Genomic DNA, 22169 nt, shown 5'->3' with positions numbered 1-22169 from the left:
AACCTACTCATTTAAATAAAGAGTTTGATATGAAATATTGATTCTGTCTCATGGGTGATGGCCGAGGAGCATGTTGTAGAGCATGTTGGCCCTAGTAGACCTACCTGCTGGAACAGGAAGTGAGGTTTTCCAGGGTCTGCTGCAGTTGCCCAGGGGTGAATTTTCTAGCAGTTCTGAATTAGAGTTGATCATAGTAAAGTTGCTAATAGCTTTGATTCTATTCACTATAAAGGATCATGCAGGATGTTATGAGTTAGGTTTACTGGGAGAGGACTGCAGGTTCCACTTTCCAAATTCTAAAAGACAAAACTAGGGCCAGGACAACCCTATTACAACCCTATTACAATTGAAATTACATTTCAATTTCAATGAACAATGAACACTGGAATTAACACTGGCATTGAATATACACACAGTTAGCACTTTGTTAGGCATTTAAGACTTATGTCTTCTGCTGCTGTAGCCTGTCCAGTTATGATGCTTTGTGTGTTCAGAGATGCTCTTCTGCATACCACTGTTGTAAAGTGTGGTTATTTTCATTACTGTCATCTTCCTGTCAGCTTCGACCTTCCTGGCCTTTCTCCACTGACCTCTCTCATTCACAATGTGTACGTTTCAGAGAGAGAGAGATACATGCTAAACCACGGCGCAGCACAAGGGTTTTGTTTTGAGTCGATGGCCAGAGAGACCAAACCACAGAGCCAAGCATTCTTCCAGCAAGCAGATCTCAGGATGTCATAAAGTTAGAAACAGTCTATAATTAATACTGACAATGCCCTCAAAATGGTTTTATTGTGATATTGAAAATGATATTCATCATTGCAAGCAGTATATCAGAAATCTGAAGGATGCACACAAGCTTAAAACATATGTCTAAAACAGCATAATCAGACCAAAATAGTGTCATTCTGAAAAGTTTTGCACTGCACACGTTTTAGAAGAAAACATGCGAATGATGATGAATACAGAATATTACAGTTAAAAGCCCTCTTTAATTATAGAGGGCAATACCAATCTTTTGTCACTACAATTTAAGCACAATTTATGCAGGAACAGATTTTTCATTATTTGTATTTTGAAACGTTGTTTATGCAGTGTTTTAAAGCCGCTCTTTTCTAGACAGTTGAAAAAATGGAAAGGTGGTCTGAGGCATGAGGGGGGAGTGCCAGTGTGGTTTTAGTGCTGAGAGAGGGAGGTGTGAACACAGCTCTGTACTGCTGATCAGTCTTCCTGTGTAGCTCTGGTCTGAGTAAAGCTGAATATATAAGGCTGTGGGTGGAAAATGAGTGAACCTCCCCTGTCACCACAACAGAACAGTCTGAAACGGACAAACGCATTGTGCTACTGATGAAAAAGAGAGCTGTGTGTAAAAGATTTCTGTCAGTTTCTATGAGCTTTTTAGAAACAAGTTAATTTTTGCCTACAACCTAACCCCAATGTCTGACACACTCTTTCTTGATAGCATAGTCTCTTATAACTGCTTGTGCTGGTTCTTGTTTGAAGAATTTTTGAAGCTGTTATGCTTCAATGTATCAAATTCAATAAAGAGTACGTCTGATCACAGGCAGTGTATCAGCAATAGGTATGTCCATGTGACATTTACTGCCTGCTTTTTTTACTGTCACCATTTTACTTGGGTGGCCTTTAGTCAAAAAGTTTGATTTTCTCTCCAGATCATCCTAAAAAAACACAAAAATGTTCTTTGTATTTTTGGGAGATTTTCTGAAAATAATATGAATTTAGGTCATGAGAAGACAGTCAGCAGAAGGACTGGGGAGGATGGGCTCCCCCTTCAGTCTGGATCCATCCAAGCAACCAGAATCAAGTTCCTTGGGATGAACTTCTGTCACCAGGGTGTTTGTTCCTGCCACTGGTGCCCTAGGTTTGCTCTTATGGGGGTTTAGGTCAGCGTTTTTTAAATGTGTGAATTTAAACATTTTGTTGCAGTTTCTATGAGGTTGCTAGAAGCAGGATTTATTTTTTATTTTTTATTTTTCACACATATCTGGAATCAAAGTTACCTCAATGGCAGACACACTCTTTCACAATCTCATATAGAACTGGTATAAGTTAACCTGGAGTGAAAGACCAGTTGGCTTAGCTGAGAACAGTATGTGCTTGTTTATTCAGTCTAATGACTCTGACTCTGTGACATTTCTTTGTGTGTTATGGTTCAATGTATGAAATGCAATTAAGAGTAAAATGTATTAACACTAAAATCACATTATCTTATTTCTGTGTGTTGGCCATTACACCAGTCTTATACCAGTAATTTTGCACATGTAGAGTAAGAGTCAAAAGACGTTATAATCATGCTCAGCTCTCTAAGGTAAATACTTTACTAAAGTCCATTCTGGGTAAGGGCATTACTCTCTCTTTGTTCTCTAGATTATCAGCCCCTGTGAACACAGGAATTTATCTGCCACTGAATCATTCAGTCAGAAAATGCGTTCCGTTCTCCTAGAACACACTGCGCAACATCGATAACTGAGAACACAAGAAAGCTGTCGCTGTGCATACAGGAAGTGCTTTGGCTATTGAAGGCACAGGTGGCTGCAGGAGGCCTTGTCTTCAGAAAGCATCAAACAAATATCAAACAAAAAAGCAGGAACAATATTTACCATAACAAATAATTCTGCACTAAACTTCATAGAAATATATCATATTTTATTTCTATACAGTATTTTACAGTATCATAAAGATGCTTTGCAGTGGAGCCAAAAAATTATCACCGACTCTTTCCAAACCTCAAAAACTACATTCCAAAACATCCTTTCTAATCAATAAATCACTGATGACACATTAGCAGTCTGATCTTGTTTTGTAGTCCTAATGTTTCACATCTCTGTTTAATATCACATTACTGGCGTTTAGTAGGCTCTTTTACCCAGAGTGACTTCCACAATTCTACATGTGTACAGTTTCATATTAAATATACACTGAAGTCATTCAAGTTAACAGCCTTCTCAAAGGTACAAACGCAGTACATGACCTGAATGAGAGTCACCTCCTCTTCCCTAACCACTGCAATACACTGCCGCCCTAAACTGTGTCAGATTTGGCAACATTGAACGACGTTTAAACCTTGTGTTGTCTTAAGGGTGAAAAATGACCAACCACTATATTTAATAGCAGAGAAAATGTCGGGAGCGGGAAAAGCAGACTCCTGCCCCCTCCACGGGTTCCTATTGTTCTTATGCAGAACCTACCCACCACAAGGAGCTCAGGACGAAGCAGGTAAAGGGCAAAAAGCTTTATTTTCGTTATTCAAAAAACACAGAGCACACCACAACCCGCACCAACCCCACCCCCCTTCGACTTCCCCACTACTCCTACAATACTCCCCCCCCTCCCGTACCCAGAGTGAGACGGGTGCGTGGGGGTTGGACCCAAAATGCACGACTCAGAAACAATAGTAAGATAAAGTCCCGTTAGGGCTTTATTCGGGACGAGTCCCAGGAGCGTAGTCAATACAAACAAAGTCCATACACGAAGATCCAGCCAAACAAATACAAAACGAACAAAAAGCACGGTGCCGAGGGAAGAGGCAATCTCGTAGTCGGTAGGCGTGCGGGGAGGTCCGGTAGCAGGAGAGCAGTCAGCGGGGCAGATGAACAGGCGGACGGCAGGCAGAGGCGTAGTCGTGGGCGAAGCGGGAGTCGAAACCATGAAACAATCAGCGGGGCAAAAGTACATAAACGGTAGGCGGGGACGTAGTCGAAAAACAAAACGAAGGTCACAAAACAGAAATCAATGGTCGATGGTCAGTAACAGGCGTGGATCGTAACGTGTAATCAAGACAGTAAGTAATGCTCAAGAGTTGTGTGAAAAGACAGAGGCAGACAATTTCGCAGTGAACAGTTGCGCGACTGGGCTATAAATGCAGGTGTAGACAGGTGTAGACAATTAGTTAGAGCGTAGCAAGGAAATGGAAAACAGGTGCGATGGATGACAAGTTTAACAAGGAGATTAGTAATCGTTAGTAATAAACCTATCCTGCCCTAGCATTAGTAAATTAGTAAATGACATGCACGAGAAACGTAAGGTAACATGAACACATGATTAGTCTTGTTAGTTTCTACCCAATCCTGATCTAGCGTTAGTAGTTTTAGTAAATAGACAAATAGAACATTAGGGGAGTGAAGGACAGAACGAGAGAGAGAGAGAGAGAAAAGGCGGAACGCAAGGTTTGCGGAAAAACATGTAAAAGTGTATGCATAACAACGACCAGTTAACGTAACAATAAACATGCATCGAAACATAACACAAAGCGAAACTAAGACGATAATCACTCAACATAACCAGGTAACAAAATCGTACGATAACATAACTAGACATGACAAGAAAATAAATCGTAACGAGACATAACTAAACATGACAAGAAAATAAATCGTAACGAAACATAACTAAACAACATGACGAACCTAGACAACATAATACATGATAAAATACTACGTGACTAAGACAACATGAATAAACATAAATCAACATAAAACATGGTGAGACAGACCTGAAACGTGACACAGAGCCCGGCACAGGTAGAGAGTAAACCCGTCACACAACACACAAAGGCAATCATGGCTAAACTCCCCAGTGACAAAACAGCACTCCAGTGTCCCCCACCCAGGGCCCCCCTGCCACCCAGCCCACGCCCAGGAGGGGGGGGGGGGAAGAAACCCCACTCAAAGGGGAAGGCAACCAACACTGGCGGGGCCTCACACACACACTCACACCTTTCACTTCCACACACACAGACAACACAACAAATAATCTTTAAAGAAGGGATGTAGTTGGCCCCCACCGCTGTGCTGGGCCTCTACATCCCAAAACAAAAAAAACACAAAAAAAGAAAACCCAACCCCTAACCAATCGGCTGTCTTCCGCTGCGCATTAAAGTCTCTGAGCCGCTGGGCTGCGCCCCGAACCACTCTTCTGTCCACTACACGCTGGAACTGCCCCACTGCCCCGCTGTTCCTCCAATGGGGAGTGAGCTGCGGTCCTGGTCCGCCTGTTGCTTTGCCGCCGTGTGGAAGACTCAGTTTCTTAATGCAAAATACATTCGGGGTTGAGGGGTTGAGTGAAAGTGGGCCATTTTTGCCTTAGGACAAGGGGAGTATGCAGAATCTAAAGACGACATAATGCTTAAAATGCAAGCACATCAGTTCACTCTTTTAGTTTTTTATGGCAAATTTACAGTTTACATATACTGCGAAGGAGGACATAAATTGTGATCATTCTTGTGACGAAGATTAATTTTGATGGAAAGCTTCACTCGTGGTCTTTAAATCTCACACCTAAATAAACCGTTTCTCTCTCTTCCTCCCTCTTCTTCCTCCTCACTTTGGGTTTCTTGGTGGTGAAAGTCAAAGCAGCGTAATTCATCGCTTCATCTTGATGCTAAAAGGCAACATGAGACAACACATACGGTTACTCCTCATTCCGATGATCATTTTACCAGGATATTCAACACAGAAATTGCTTTAGTTTATTAAAAATATGTAATATAATATTTGTACCTGTTCGCCCGACAAGGACACTTGATTATTTGATGCAGCCCCTGTTTGAGTAAAATTATTAATTTATTAATTTATTTAACCAGGATAGGCTCATTGAGATTAAGAATCACTTTTTTCAAGAGCAACCTGGCCAAAAAAGGTAGCAGCAAGTCAAAAGTTACTGAAACATATGCTACAACAAATTACAATACATGACAACAAATTACAAATAAATATAAACCATTAGAGTCTTAAAATAATTGCAACTACTTTAATGATGTGTAATCAAATATGTAAGAAATATTTCCTCTCCTTTTTATTATTATTATTATTATTATTATTATTATTATTATTATTATTATTATTATTATTGTGATTATTGTAGGGGTGGCCTGTAGCGTAGTCGTTAAGGTAGATGACTGGGACACGCAAGGTCGATGGTTCGATCCCCGGTGTAGCCACAATAAGATCCTCACAGCCTTTGGGCCCTTGAGCAAGGCCCTTAACCCTGCATTGATCCAGGGGAGGATTGTCTCCTGCTTAGTCTAATCAATGGTACATCGCTCTGGATAAGAGCGTCAGCGAAATGCAATTCATGTAATGCAATTATTATTTTAACTTACAGTAAGAGCAGTTTGTTTTCATATTGAGCATCATATTCACCACAGTCGGGAGAAAAACTTTTTGGTGGTCAGAATATTCTGTACTCTCTTCATACCTTTCGCTCAAGAGCCATTTTATTTTCACAATGAGGGACTGTCACATCACAGCTGCCTCACATATCAAGTGGCTATACTTTAGTTCATGCCAGCTGGTATATATTGGGGCCCATATCAGAAGCTGAAGTTTCATAAATTCAAGTGAGATTTGGCTTTTACATTACATGTGATACTGCATGACTAGATGTGCACATACCTACAGCACAAGTAGTGTGAGACAGTAATCTGTACTGATGGAGTAGCTTTACTTGTTGTTTTGCAGAACTGTACAGGAACTGCATATAATTATGACTGCATGCTATTCACAAAATGGCCTGACAATATTGTACTCAATTTTCTTAAACTATTTTACACAAACACACATACTGTATTTTCTAAATTCTCTCTTATTCAGTATTTGTAATATTGTCTATGCATCATACTTTTTGATGCAACACAAATTTCTTTGTGTATAAGCTGTTAAATAATCCATATTACATGTACCACACATTGATACCTTGGTCTCTTACCTTTGCAGTTCTCACAGTTTTTTCTCCTGCTCAGAGCGAGGACAATATGTAGGATCACACTCAACGCCAAAGCTCCCGCCAAGCAGTAAAGGAACGCTTCATTTCCTGACGCTTTAGAAGCAAAATTCTATTTTAGAATTCTTCACAAGTAGCATTAACCTTTCAAGATTGGAGATCACAAATACATGATTAGAATGTCCTTAAGTGAACATTGTAATGTACAGTAGATGCACAATAACTCCTTTGTCTTCAATGTCTTTTAAAAACAAAATTTCACAATGTGCCTATTTCGTTCCTACCCTTAAAGTCCAGCTTGGTCCCGTTCCCAAACAGGATCTCCCCACAGGTGGCCACAGCACAGTAGTAAGTCCCAGCATCAGAGAGGCTGAGGATCCCCTTGGGGAAGTTGTAGACACAGCTCTGTGTGGGAGACACAGTCCCAGAGCTCCTCTGGCACTCATCACTCCTGTGTCCATGGGTGTGAATGATTCCTGGAGGGGACTCTCCTGAGCCCGGTCTGAACAAGTGCACACTGTGTTCTCCTGCACAGGTCTCAGTGTGTACTGTACACTGCAGAGTCACAGAGTCTCCTGGCTGCACTGACTCAGACTCGGGCTGCTGCAGCACTACTGTCCTGCTCTGGGACTCTGGCCCTGTCAAAAGTTAGCACTCATTACACTCAATACAGAATTGTCCTTTGGATTCCACTGTGTATGGTTTACATATCAATGCAGTATGGCTTTGTATTATTGTACGTTATACAGAGAGCTGAAGATGACTCCACCGATTAATAATATAAAGTGCAGCAAGTTTTTGCAGATATGTGTGATTCAGATGCAGTTTGTGCACTAGAAATGATCACGTCGATCAGCAATGTTTTGTTAAAACCACTATTGATTAACTACATGCATTTTACTATACTAGAAACTAAAACCATTGTATTAAATACATTTTTAAAATTTTATTCAAATGAAGCAATTCATTTTTAATGCTTCAATGTTTTCCACTACAGTAGAAATGGTTAATATCTCTACCAAAGATGACAGGGACACACTGCACACACTGAAACTTAATAAGATAAACAAGAAAGAAATGCAATTTCTTCAATCAGTTTTGAATGCTTTCTTTTTTTATTCAAAAAATGTAAAAGCTATTAACAAAGCTTCAACATCTTCATCACTTGGGCAATTTCAGTGAATGCATTTTGAGTGATTGATTTTATGTGCAAAGAAACAATGGGCTACAACTGATGCACCAGCAAAGAACAATGTGGAGAACCAACAGGAAATGCAACCGGACCCGGGTAGATTTTATATTTCAACTCTTTTCTTTTTATTGTTTCATATTTTCTCATTGTGATGTGTCATGGATTCATAGCTGAATGATAGATGAGTATTTGAATATTCCAAATCTGCGTTTATCTCATTTTTGACCAAAATCTAATCAAACACAGTGTTTTTAAGTATTCTGCAAAACTGAGAACTGCACAATGTTTCCCCCTTGGTCTCACATTAATAACCACACATTACAACAGTAGTATGCAGAAGAGCATCTCTGAACACAACATGTCAATCCTCTAAATGGACAGGCTGCACCAGCAGAAGACATATTAAGTCTAAAAAAGTCTAGTCAAGTGCTCACTGAGTATATACACGTAGCCTTTAAGATGTACAGCATATGGCAGCTCTGCTTTTGGCGAAAGCATCACCATAAACAGTTCATACTGTAAATATCAATTTTATGGCAAGGGACTTCAAAGTGTTTTTGTCAGCAAAACTTCAATTTATAACGTAGAATGACAAATTACAATTTCGACAAGTTAAGCTATGGAAAAATAAAATTAATACTTACCCGTCACCATTAAGGTACTTCCATTTCCAAAGCTGATTTCACCGAAGGAGATAATAAAAGTGCAGTAGTATGTTGCTGAATCTGATGACTCTACTTGTGAGACAGTCAGGTTAAAGCTTCCCTTTGCTGTCTTAGCTCTGAGACGTGTACTGTTTTTAAACTCATTAAAAAACACAGCATCTGATTGATGGTTCAGCATCTTTGCGACATGCTGAGGCTTCTGTCCAAGTGAATGCTTTATCCAGCTGATCGTGCCCACTCCTCCCATATCAGAACAGAAACATGGGAGAGTCACGGTTTCTCCAAGCTGAGCTGTCACCACAGCGTTGGGCTGAACTACACTCTGCCCAAGCAGACCACCTGGAATCCAAATGAAAGCAATATTTCAACTTCACTGACAATGGGGAAAAAACCCACCAATCTCTGTGTACTCTTTGTACACTACTTAAAATGAAAATGGTCAATAAGTCAGAAACAAGTATACACTTACACAGTTTGCTGAAAAACACAAGAATAACACAGAGGGCTGCCATCGCTGTATCTGAGCTCTTCTCTCCTTGAGTCTCTCCTCTGGTTGAGACCCTGTTGTACCCTGCACTGTAAAACTCAAAGTGTACAGAGTAGGAGGACTTGAGCTGATCATTTTCCAGTAGGAGGTCACTAGTCAGGGGCAGATATTATTGGCTGTTCAAACAGGTAATGTATTGGGTGACAAAGTTCCGCGCACGAACACTCTCAGTGCAACAAGAGAAAACGTTATTTCCAGTTTGATTATAGGTATGTGTTATTTACATACTGGAGTCATGTGCAAGTCTAAATTAGAGGAGGGGGGAGTGTCTCTTTCACTGAACCAACAGCTCCACATCCACCAAAGCTGGGCTCCCTCAGACAGCTTATATGAGCCCTGATCAGACATAACCTGTGTGTGTGTGTGTGTGTGTGTGTGTGTGCATGTGTGTGTAAATATATGTTTGTGTGTGTGTGAGTCTCTGCATTTCTGTGTATATTTCTGTGTATATATATATATATATATATATATATTTGTATATATTTGCATATATATTTGTGTGTGTGTGCGGTAGTTGTGGTGGAATCACATTAGGCATCATTAGGCATTCGAATCAACAGTTAGTGCACAGGGTTATGACCTATTTTGTATTTGCTATCCATGCGGCTATCATGCTAACTGTATTAGCAGGGAAAAAATGAACTTCAAGCAAGCTGACTATGTCCACTTTTAATGACATTGAAACTTGACAACCTGGTTCAGCAGTGACACATATGAAGGTTGCAAGGACCCCGGACTTACCCCCAACGACAATAGTGTGAATGGATCAAACGCAGGCTGAACCCCTGTTCGGTGTCCCCCATCAATCCTGCGTTTTTTGTACGAAAGAGTCAGGAATTTGCCTGCTCCTGCTGCTTCCACTGATTGCCACCAGAGGGCGCCATGAATGCGTGTGGTTCACCTTGTTTTCAGTTTGATTGCCTGCTCCCTCTGTTAGACTCACCTGTGGCACGTGGTGTTTCTGTGCTATTTAAGCCCTGCCTTGGCTTGTCTCAGTGTGCAGTCTTGAGTTTACCTTGCCTTTGTTTGAAGCGGCTTGTTAGACTGTTTTTGTAGTTCTCAGTTATCTCATAGTTTATCTGCCTGGTTTCTGCATTCTTTGGGGTCTACTACTACTGTACAATTGATGCTTCTCATTCACCCATCAATACTCATACACCAACAGCAATTGGATGCCATGCAAGGCAACAACTAGCATGTTAGGAGCTTTTGGGAGGTAAGTGTCTTGCTCAGGGATACTTTGACACACCCAGGGTGGGATCGAATCAGCAACCCTCCGACTTGCCAGATGACCGCTCTTAACGCCTGAGCCAATGCTGCTGCAGGAGTAAGCTTCTGATTGGTTTAAACTTCCATATGTGTGTTGGCACCACCTATAACAATCCTTTCTGAAAAAAAACCTACTGCCTTAACCCAAATATTAAGCTTGATATGAAATATTGATTCTGTCTCACGGGTGATGGTCGAGGACAAAAAAGGTCTTGCAGAGCATGTTGGCCCTTGTAGACCTACTTTGCTGGAACAGGAAGTGAGGTTTTCCAGGGTGTTTAATTTTCACATCCTGCTGCAGTTGCCCAGGGATGAATTTAGTAGCAGTTCTGAATTAAAGTTAATCAGAGTAGAGTTGATTCAGTTTTGAGTCTATTCACTAGAAAAAGGATCATACTAGATTTCATGAGTTAGGTTTACTGGGAGAGTTACCTGGGAGTACTAGACGAGTTACCAGAGGAGACCAGGGGAGTTCTCAGACAGGGCTAGATAAGTTACCATCGAGGATCGCATGTTCCGGTTTCCAAATTGCAGAGTAAAACAATAATGTAATGTAATAATGGCTCTGCTGTGTTCTACATGCCCCATATTGCGTATGTAAACTTTGATAGCACAGTCGAATTTTCATACTGCGATGTCACAGCTCCACTGTAACCTTGATCGATAAGATAATAACTTTCCCACAATGGTGAGAACATGTACAACCATTGTGTTGAATGGAAGAATGTGAGCCTTAAAGCTCCCAAATATGGCCCATGCATTAGTACAGAGAAACAGCACAGAAAGAGTCTTGTGTAGTGAAAATTCAAGTGAGTTAAATGTTTACATTTACTGAATGCTGAATTGAATGATTTGATTGTTTCAGACTGTAATTTTACCCTGCTGTGAAACCAGGGTGAGGTGTGATTAAATAAGTAGTTTATTGATTTGTAATTTCACAGTTCATTACTCAAAAGGTAAGCATTTTCGGAACCTAGCATAAGAAATGAAATGGCAATAACTTTAGGCATTCTACCCACAATGCAGTTTGCCATGACAAAGCACCCGTGTTGGCCTGAGGCACTCCATGACATCACAATGGCCTCATTAAGGGGACTCCCTCTATTATCTCACTGGCCCTGTCTCAATGAAGCACCACTTCAATGAACATTAACACCAAAACCTAGAATCAAGAAGCTTTTTAAAATGAATAAACACATTCATATATTAATACTTTGAAACATAAGATAAATAATCATTGTAATAACAAAAATTATACCATACCTAAGGGTATCTAAGATTGACAATGAATGCAGATGAACTGTTTCAAAAATTGCATGTAATCACTGATTATCTTAAAAGAGCACACATAGTTCTGATCCCTCTGCAGGAGAGAGAGAGAGAGAGAGAGAGAGAGAGAGAGAGAGAGAGAGAGAGAGAGAGAGAGAGAGAGAGAGAGAGAGAGAGAGAGAGAGAGAGAGAGAGAGAGAGAGAGAGAGAGAGAGAGAGAGAGAGAGAGAGAGAGAGAGGGGGAGGGGGCTTAGCAGGTAATATATCAAAAGGGTGCATGCTGTGGAAATCACAAAGGCAGAGCGGAAGGGTTTCGTTTTGAGTCAATGGCCCAAGAGTCAGACCAAACCACAGCATTCTGCCAGCCAGCAGCCTCTCAGTGCGATAGGCGCTCAGGTGCTCTCAAAGGGTACGTGTTTATAAACAGGAAACAATAACATTACAAATTTTTCCACATTGCTAGCAGTACATCCAAAATCTGAAAGATGACGTGAATCTGAAGAGCTTTTGATTGCAACGTTTGATTTTAATTATTAAATTAATATCATCATAATGTTGATTCTATGGTGCAGTGGGTAGCACTGCCGCCTCACAGCAAGGAGGTCCTGGGTTCGAATCCCCGTCGGCCGGGGCCTCTCTGTGTGGAGTTTGCATGTTCTCCCCGTGTCTGCGTGGGTTTCCTCTGGGTACTCCGGTTTCCTCCCACAGTCCAAAGACATGCATGTTAGGCTGATTGGAGAGTCTAAATTGCCCGTAGGTATGAGTGTGTGAGTGAATGGTGTGTGTGCCCTGCGATGGACTGGCGACCTGTCCAGGGTGTATTCCTGCCTTTCGCCCAATGTATGCTGGGATAGGCTCCAGCCCCCCTGCGACCCTGATCAGGATAAGCGGGTTCAGATAATGGATGGATGGATGGATAATGTTGATTCTATGCTCTGCTGCCCCCTACTAGTAAACCTCTGAACTGTACACATTTTATTGGGAGGCACCACAAATGAATGAGTGATTTTGGCTCAATTTTAAGATATTATACTTAGCTTCTACAATGACTACAGTTTCATAAAATGAAACAATAAACAGAAACAAAATTAAATCATTAATTTAGATGTATTTAGAGAAGCTACCAAATTTTTACTTGGGGCTTCTAATCCAAAATAGAGTTCTGTTCATATATTCTGTTATTTCTATTTTATATGGTGTTTTAGAAGGGAAAAAAGCATATACATCATAGTTTTCATAATTTAGAAATAAATAAACCCTTCTGTAATTCCTTGCTATTGACTAATTCATCACATTGATGACAATGAAGTCTGACATAAGCCACCTCGGCAAAAAAGTGTTTTAACCCTTGTCTTACGGGTCAAAAATTGACCTGGCAGTATGTTTAAACACAAAGAAACCCCCCTAATAATATAATAATATTCTTTCTACTTGAAATTTTATGACAAAGTTTGTGATTAGTGACAGGTTGTTTCTTCATGCAAAATAGTTTAAGCTGCTTTATTTTAGAGTTTAGTGAAGGCTACACAAGGGTAAACTAATATGAAAATGTGTGCTTTTTTAATTATGCATGAGCATGTTCCTAAAATATATACAAAAATCATAAAACAAAAAACATTTGCATTTGTGTACATATTCAAATTATAAAATCAAAGTCATTTTGATCTGAAAAAGAGAGAAAAACTAAACTTTTGTCATTGCAATTTATGTATCATATTTGGAAACTTGAGGACAGATTGTTTCTATTTGTATTTTAAAATGTAGGTGCTGTTTTCAAGCCTCTCTTTTCAGGTCTGAGGTGTGAGGGGGGAGTGGTTTCAGTGCTGAGAGAAGGAGGTGTGAACACAGCTCTGTAATGCAGGTCAGTCTTCCTGTGTAGCTCTGGTCTGAGTAAAGCTGAATATATAAGGCTGTGGGTGGAAAATAAGTGAACCTCCCCTGTCACCACAACATAATTGTCTGAAACAGACACACACATTGTACTACTGATGAAAAAGAGAGCTGTGTGTAAAAGATTTCAACAGCAAGCGGCACAATCTCAATGAAATTCAGCACTGTCTCTTTCCAACTATAATCAGGGGCGGCCTCATGGTTAAGGTAAATGACTTGGACACGCAAGGTCGGTGGTTCTAATCCTGGTGTGGCCACAATAAGATCCACTCAGCCGTTGGGCCCTTGAGCAAGGCCCTTAACCCTGCATTGCTCCAGGGGAGGATTGTCTCCTGCTTAGTCTAATCAAGTGTTTGTCGCTCTGGATAAGACCATCTGCCGAATGCCTATAATAATGTAATAATCCTGCAGTTTAGCATGAACATCCATAGATGCAAGCCTCTATCAAACTAGTTTACTTTCCGGAACATGTGGATAAGATTTTAGCCTCTGACGGGATTGTTCTGTATGCATAGTTAAACCTGTGGATAATGTTGATCAAAAAAAACTGTACTGTACTGCACGTCGCCCCGTAGGAATGAGATAGGACCACACAGGTAAGATGTGCGTCAAGGCCGAGGGTGTTTATGTCACGCCATACGACCGGTGTGTTGAAGGTCACTGCAAAACTGTTTCAGTAATCTTCCCGCTGGGCCGATGTGACATTCAATAAACTTTTACTTTTCTTTAGTAAGTGTTTGTTGACTTTGGCGAGTACTTGCATTGTCCCGATTTTCATTCCACTGAGGGAAGCTGGGTCCTAACATTTAATTTCACCCCCTGTGTAGTAGCTGTGGCAAAATTCATCAATAACATAATAACAATAATGATATAATCTGTAACGTTATCTAAGATTTATGTTCGCTGGTGAACTGTTTTTAAAAAAATGCATGTAATTTCTGATTATTTCAAAAGAGCACTTGCTACTGCGACAGTGAAACCATGACTTTTGCAGCTGTGCTGCATTTATCAGTAGACTAGCGGTTAGTTAGAGTAGGCAAATTCAACAGACCAGCGTCTCCAGCTTCCCCAGCCAGTTAGCCAGCCAGCTAACTGAAGAATTTCCTGCGGGAAACTCTGATAGTGCTACATTATCTGTACTATAAGCACCGAAAAAAACTAACTGCAAGGATTTCTTTTTCAACTTTAGTTCATGTCAGCACAAAACAACACCAAGCAGATAATAGTCAGATGTTTACTTGAACACAACACAAAAAAACTATAATTTCTTCAAAGTTGCAAGTCATTCATATTTATTCAAAATACTAGAATACTTTAAAAATGCATTCTCCTGTAACTGACGGGGCTTCAGACTGATGCTTGAAAGAGCAAGGACGTTCCATTTGCCAAATACACATTTTCTCAATTCCTCCATCCTAGCACCCTTTCCTCATTTCAGGAAACAAGAGGATACACAGAAGCGAATGGAAGGAGCCCAAAGTCTTCTTACCTTATGGACCACAGAAAAATAATATTTTATAGCTTGATGGGTGGCAGACGTCACACTATGAATGAAACATGTTTCATAAAAGGAAGGTTAAACCAGACTGCACCAAGCCTAATGCGCCATACTTAAAACTTTAAGGTGCCAGTTTCACAGATTCACTCGTTTTGAATGGAGATTCTCTATACAAAACTCAATTTCGTCCAGGACTAAGCTTAACCTGTGTCTCCGAAAACTGCCCCAAAATGTGTCTATTCGGCTCAGCATAGAAAATACAAAGGGCTGCTGTGACATATTTCAGTGTAATTCAGCCCAGTTGAGAAGGGCCTACTTCGTGTTAAACAGCACGGAGATGAGACTTTGCAGCATACAGGAATTGCGGCTTACACCCTCTGCGGCCTCGTCATGTGACCGGTCACATGGCCACTCCTCACTGGAGGATGACCATGCGGCCCCTCCCCCTTCCCCTCCACGGTCGGTGTCCGGTCCCGCCCCGGATCTTCAGCCCGGTGAAGCGATCGTTGAGAGACACCCCTGTCTGGAACGCAGACGGAGCGGAAAGGTGAGTGAACCAGAAACAAGGAGCGCCGCTCTGACAAAGGAGAACCCTGAAAGACTTGAGAGTTCATTTCACATTTCATCGGAAAAAGCGACCAAGTGACCAAGTCTCACGCTCGAAAACCTTGTTTGAGAGTTAAGAAAATAGCTTTAGCCATTTTTAGTGTGTCATAAATATGCATGTGAAGGTGTGCATCTCTCTGGTCTCTGTCCGGGGAATGCAGGGCTAGGATGAACAGCAGAATCGCTTAAGAGTTCACCACCTTCTTAACTCATTGGCATCACTTGTTTTCTTCAATAAGTTTTATTTTTGGTTGCTTTTTCCCTCAAATTTTGTCGACCAGATCAACCAAGAAGACCAAAAATTTTTTCAATGATACAAAGTTGCCTAACATACTGTTTAGGGCATGAACACAATTAATAACCAAATCAATTAAATTAATATTCAGTTATTCATTCAAAATTGGAGAACACGCGGTTTTGAAAGTGCCTCATTTTTGCAAGTGTCACCTGATTGGCTACAGCCTTGAAGTTGAATCTGAGCGGGATGCCTTTGGGTTCAGTGACTAGCCCCGCTCCTGTCTCAGGGGACACATCTGTAACAGGAGACTGCTTGACCTTTGCCCTGACAAACAGCAAGAGGGTAGCCACTCAGTTCCCATAATGCATTACTAGATGACACACAGACTTTCCGTTCATTGCCATTGCTGTAATTCCCAGTTAACATTATGGGGCTAATGAACAGTCTTGAGAATTTGCTAGGCAATATCAAACAATTTAAATAATGAGTACACATTATATTGAATAAAAAAGTTTTCCATGGAAAATAACTAACTTATTCTTATTGAAAGTTAATATGCTGCTGTTGTAAATCATATCAACAAGAAATTAAACAATGTAGCACAGTCGCTCATTTAGAATTTTAGATATTTTCGTTTCAGAAATAATTCTGTTCCGCGGATACTGTAGATCTTACTGCAAACAATGACATTGCAAAGGCCGTTTCTCTCGTTTACTCACGTGGGCTCAGCAGCGGACTTTGTGTTGGGAACGGACACTGTCAGAATGGAGCCAGTAGAGGGAGCCGTTCTCCAGCTTTTCGGTCGAAAGGCAGAAACAGGCTGATTAGGTACCAGACACAGTGCCCTCTTGAGATCACAAATTTAAGTTTCATTACAAGAAATTATATGATTAGCAAATGCAAGTGTCCACCGTGACAAAATGAAATGCATAGAGCAAGAAGGTTCAAATAGGCTAAAGGGGCAGCTGTATTCCAGATTCAATCATTTATATCAAATAAAATTAGCTGTACTGTTGGCATACTGTACATGTATTAATTCCCATTACAATTCCCTTACCTTCTTACTTTATGGTACTTCCCAAATCTGTCGTTCATTTTCCGGGGAAGAAACTTGAGAAAAGGGAAATTGGGATGATTGGTATGATTGATATGGAGGAAAGTTTGCAGCTGTTGGCTTATTCATATTCAAATTATACTACAGTTCCTTTTCTGGACAAAAATGATGGTGCACGTGCCTGTTTTTTTGTGCTTAATAAAAATATATATTATTAAGCTCAACTTTGAGTCTCAGTATTGAGCATTTAAGTGTTCTTACAGGGACGATATTGGCAGAATTTAACAAGCAAAGATTTTTATTCCTAACATGTGGGGGCAACTGTTAACCAGGCTCTCTTAGATTTACAGTATGGTACACAGGAGTTGTATGGAAATAATTCCCCTGTGTCAAGGAGTTGGCAAACCCCCTTGATTGGCATTACGTCCAAAATGACTGAAATGCTGCTAGTATTTGAGAGAATTTGGGAGAATTCCAAATGACATAAATTTTAGTTATTAGATTTGAACTACTGTTCTACTGTTTTGTGAATGTTATATTCATTTATTTGCTTTTGAGCAGTTAAAACTGTGACCATAATGCAAATGGTGTTTAATGTGCATTGTAATGGGTGTGTGTAATGTGATGTATTTGGTTGTGCCACACCTACTGTTCTGTTCAGAGTAAATGGCCGTGTTTTCCCCTGCGCCTGGTTCTGCTCGCTGTGTTGAAACCTCCTTCCTCCGTACGGCTGAGGAGCCCTGTCATCATGTGAAAACATTGTTCAAACACAATATGTTTTCATTTATTTATTTTTTTTATCAGGGACAGTGCACATTAATCAACATTTTCACTTTCCACATCAATGTCAATGCACCAGGGTTAGCTAATGAGCTAATTTTCATTTTCATAACCTGCATGTCTTTGGACTTTGTACACCACTGCCAAATGCAGTGAAACACACAGTCTTAGCTTTAGCACCATTTTTTTCATGGTAAATGGACTGCATTTATATAGTGATTTTATCCAAAGAACTTTACAATTAATGCCTCTCATTCACACACCAATGGTAAAAGGCTGCATGCGAGGCATCAATCACCCTACTGGGAGCAATTGGGGGTTTGGAGTCATGCGCAGGATGGGAGATCGAACCTGCAAACCTTCAATTGCCAGACAATCACTCTTACCTCCTGAGCTAATGTGGCATTTCTGACGCGATAAGTAAACCACACAATGCGATAGGTGACATGCAAAGCAAGGATCTGAAAACCAGGAACTTGGAAAAAATGGTTAATGGTTGGCATTTACACAGCGCCTTTATCCAAAGCACTGTACAATTGATGCTTCTCATTCACCCATTCACACTCACACACCAATGGCGACTGGCTGCCATGCAAGGCACCAACCAGCTCGTCAGGAGCGATTTAGGTGTCTTGCTCAGGGACACTTGCGTAAAAGTGGAAACCACATCTGAGAATCTGTGTAATTTACCACACTGATACTTTAATTTATTCCATTGTTTCAGATTTTAACTGAGGATGCTTGGTTTTTGGGATGTCACAGCTGACTACAAACTTGCCTTCTCATTGGCCATGCTGGATACCTGTAGGGTCGATAGAACTTCCTGTTCAACCAGGGCTGTGTTTTCATTCCAGCGTGTCCTCCTGGTTCTGTGTCCTAAGCACAATGGCAGTACGCAACAACAGAGTATATTCACAAAGTGACAAGATGGCTTAAAGCCAAAACCTTGCTGCTGTCCTACGATCAAGAAACAGAAGCAAGTTGAACAGAAGTGAAAATGCCCTATTCGAAAAAGATTTCAGCATGAAATTGGATGACTTGTCCTGGAGTGACCGTGACATTAAGAAAAGTTAAACACAGCACTTTTCATATTTCTATAAAACAAGTACACCATCAGGGTACACATGATGATGCTTCTTTTTTTACACTGCAGTTATGAAATCAATTACACAATAAAAGCACAACAAAACAAAATCCATATGAAACGTGATGATGATGATGTGTGTTTTGTCATGAAGATGCAAACTGAATAAATAAGTCGAAAACAGTTATTCACCAATTTGTTGATGAGTGACAGGCTGTTTCTACATGCAACATTTTGGGTTTAAAATTCAATTAAGAGGGTTTATCATGTTGCGGTGGGAAGGGCAGCTTATTTTGATGTGAGGTACATACACAAGGTGAAGACTACAAAGGGTTGAAAACCTTTTTTTTCACCATTATGCATTTTTAAGCTGACACACGCATACAATATACCTTTGTACTCCAAGGCTTCCTGTTTAGGGGGCTGACTCCATCTGTACTTGGTGGAGTTTTTCTGAAATTGTTTGGCCTTTTCCCATAGAAACCTTGTCTGTATGGCCTAAAAAACCTTGGTCTGTAAGGTCCTGCAGAGTTACAGTAAAACACTCACATTAGTTTTACTCATCTTATCGAACACTTGAATACATTTGGTGAAGCCTTCAAACGTTTTAATGTTTAACCGGCCCTTTGACCTGCTTCAAGGCCATGGACATGAAGAAGAGACAGTGCTTCCTCTTAAAATCCTTGGGCCTGATTTATCAAATCCTTGGAAAATGCATTTACACAAATACTGTGGGATTCATCACCATACGCACGTGGATGCGGACAAAGCTGTGTTTGATAAATCTAGTGGAATTTGTTTGTGCGGTTCCACTCACACATACATTTGCACACAGATTTACTAAGATATTGATAAATGAGGCCCAATGTATGGCTTCATCTGCAATCACAAAATAGGCTCGTAGGTCTTGGAGGAAAGTGAAGGGAGCTGTGAAGATCAGAAAGCAAGCACTGTCATGGTTTCTCTGGGTCTACTCCTGAAAATTCCTGTATGTACCTATCTAGACCTCTAGAGGGCTTGCCGGCTTAGCTCAGCAGGAGTAATTGCCTCCCGCATGTGGAATGCAGGTATAATCATGGCTGATTGCAGTCACCTGCTTGAAGAGCTATTTACGTCTCTTCCTGGCACTGCTCTGAGCTTTGGTGTTTCAGTTTAACACGTACACAGAGCCGGTAAGTTATCAAGGTAGACAGTCAGATAGAGAATTTTAGGACTGAATTGCTTTTATTCTTGAGAAGCATTCAGTTGGAATTTTAAAATTAGAAATTAGAAATAGAGAAGTTTAGGGACCTAGTTTGTTTTTTTTCCTTTGGGTTGGTTAGTTCCTGAAAACCTCCCCTTGTGTTTTTGTTCTGGGTTCTGCTTCTGTTTTGAAGAGTGAGTGGCAGAGTTTGGTGCATGAAGTTTAGCCCGTTCCAAACCTGCCAGTAAAATATCTTGTTTTGTTTCATCTGACCAGTATAGCTCAGGTCAGCTTTTATTTTCTGTTGGCAGATCGCCGGGGAGTTCGGTTCCCTTTTTTCGTTCTTTCCTCGCCTATTTTAGTGGTTATCCAACTTATCGTTGGTAACTTTGTGATCCTTTCCCAGTCGCTCTTGGTCTCTCGGCCCTGCTCCCTCACAAGCACAAGCCTTTCCAGGAAACCTGATGTGAGCAATTGGCAAAAGTGAAAGGAGAACCTAGTCCGAGCCAAAATGGGGTCTCGCAGGCCAGAGTGATCTATGGCCTTACCGTATAAATGGAGAGGTAAAGAGAAATTAAGAGGGGACAGTTTGCAGAGGAAAGCAAAGCAACATAAACAGAAATGTTAAGGAGAGTAACTTTGGGACATTTGGGCTATTCTCACTGGGTGAGCTGGACAAATTAATAGAGGATCAACTGTCCTATATTTAGGTTAATTAACATGAGCTGGCAATATATTCCAATATTCTGTATGGAAATGGATGACAAGCCTGTTAAACAGACGCACCGCTGATGTTTCTGTGTATGCTGATTCACTCTAGTGAAATGGTAGTTTGGCTGATGGTCGCCTTACAGTTGATCCCTTACCTTGTTGGATTTGGTAGGCTCCCCGTTTGAAAGGAAAACGTTGCTGTCCATCCCTATGTAATTTTTTGAGGATGGAATTTCTGTTGGCCATTCGCTTGTTTTTTATCCTTTGGGCACCTGACATTGCTTTCTGTTCTTTTTTGTTGAGTTCAATAATTTCATCTGTTTAAGGGGGACATAAATGGGAGGGTGTTGGAGCACTGTGCGTCCACTGTGGCATGCATTGCATACTAGTGTAAAGTATTGTTCTGTGTAATGGCCGAACAAAACGTTTTACACATAAAATACAATATGTATGTATAAGCATATATCTTTACTGATTTGACACAAACTTCAAATACTTGATTTAACATGATTTCTCACGGTCGACTCATGCCCAGTAAGCAAAGCTTTTAAACAGCAGTTGGTAGGCTGCTGCCCAAAACACAAAGTCACAGTTATAAGTAGGCGAATAGCAATATAGCAGCCTTACTATTACCTTACAATTGTCGTACATAGTATCGCCTATTTTACAAATGATTTTTGATTACCAACCAAGTGTCATGTCAATCTTCTCTGAACTGCGCGACACCTCCATTTTCTCCGTATCCGCTACGGTGTCACCCATCGTCTTCTTGTGACAGGCAAAGCTTCAGTGGGCGTTTTCAATTCTTGAATTCCTTTTAGCAATCAACAGCTGTCGTATGGTAAGATATTTACAAGTTGTACCGCACAGATCAGCAAGCAAATATTAACAAGAAGCTACAAATATATTAAATAGAGCTCTTTAAAAACTTTGTCACATTGAACTGGTCTTTCAGCATGTGCGAACGTATTATACAGCTGCTTAGTTCTAAACGGCTGTGCTTAGCTGTCATAGAAAAACGATATGCATTCGTCAAGCCGCATAGCAGAGCCTAAAATAGCTTATGTTCTAACAACGAAAGGAGTCCGTTTTTTTTTTTTTTTTAGAGGGACCAAATAAGAGTCTATAACATGATGGAAACCCTACTACTAAATTTAAATTATACGCCTAAATGATATTTTAAAACTATTCTTGACCGCTGTTGAATTTTTAAATCAAACCAAAATGTGGATCAATGAAATGGAACGAAAACTCCCTACATACTTTCTCTATGAATTTGACAAATTTGACCATTTGCGTGTTTACGTTATTGTAATCCTCAATTTGCCACCAAATACATTCCCACGGACAATTATTCCTGGTCTCATGTTTCCTCATGATTAGTTGTCGTACCAAATGGTAGAACGAGTAGTCGATGCAACATCTGTGAACACACAACGTGTCCA

The 22169-nt window shown here is 40.5% G+C and overlaps 1 protein-coding gene across 4 annotated transcripts; it reads right to left on the bottom strand.

Annotated features, from left to right (window-relative positions):
* Positions 1-14834: 14834 nt before the first annotated feature.
* On the bottom strand, positions 14835-21728 carry si:dkey-17o15.2 (UAP56-interacting factor). Of its 4 annotated transcripts, none has more exons than XM_061236236.1 (9): positions 21414-21728; positions 20880-21041; positions 19223-19353; positions 18525-18622; positions 17616-17706; positions 16970-17022; positions 16632-16706; positions 16122-16236; positions 14835-15591 (listed from the first exon to the last, which is right to left on the bottom strand). In XM_061236236.1, exons 1-9 carry the CDS (start codon positions 21484-21486, stop codon positions 15484-15486), a joined length of 906 nt encoding a protein of 301 aa, XP_061092220.1. In that variant the 5' UTR covers positions 21487-21728; the 3' UTR covers positions 14835-15483. The 4 variants fall into 4 exon arrangements, with proteins under 4 accessions (XP_061092220.1, XP_061092221.1, XP_061092222.1 ...); XM_061236237.1 differs by having other exon boundaries at positions 18549-18622; XM_061236238.1 differs by having other exon boundaries at positions 21358-21493.
* Positions 21729-22169: the final 441 nt, after the last annotated feature.

This window comes from Conger conger, chromosome 3 (assembly GCF_963514075.1).
Source record: "Conger conger chromosome 3, fConCon1.1, whole genome shotgun sequence".
Classification (NCBI taxonomy): Eukaryota; Metazoa; Chordata; class Actinopteri; order Anguilliformes; family Congridae; genus Conger; species Conger conger.
Note: the sequence above shows the minus strand (reverse complement) of the source record. Positions and strands in the feature narration are given on the sequence as shown.

Bases quoted from the DNA above. Each gene is read 5' to 3' on its own strand.
- si:dkey-17o15.2 (XM_061236236.1), bottom strand. From the start codon at position 21,486: ATGGGTGACACCGTAGCGGATACGGAGAAAATGGAGGTGTCGCGCAGT. The intron at 18,623-19,222 runs GTATATTGTATG...CATTGTGCTTAG, and splicing joins GGAAGCCTTGGAGTACAAAG to GACACAGAACCAGGAGGACA. The intron at 16,707-16,969 runs GTAAGGGAATTG...TCGACCGAAAAG, and splicing joins AAGTACCATAAAGTAAGAAG to CTGGAGAACGGCTCCCTCTA.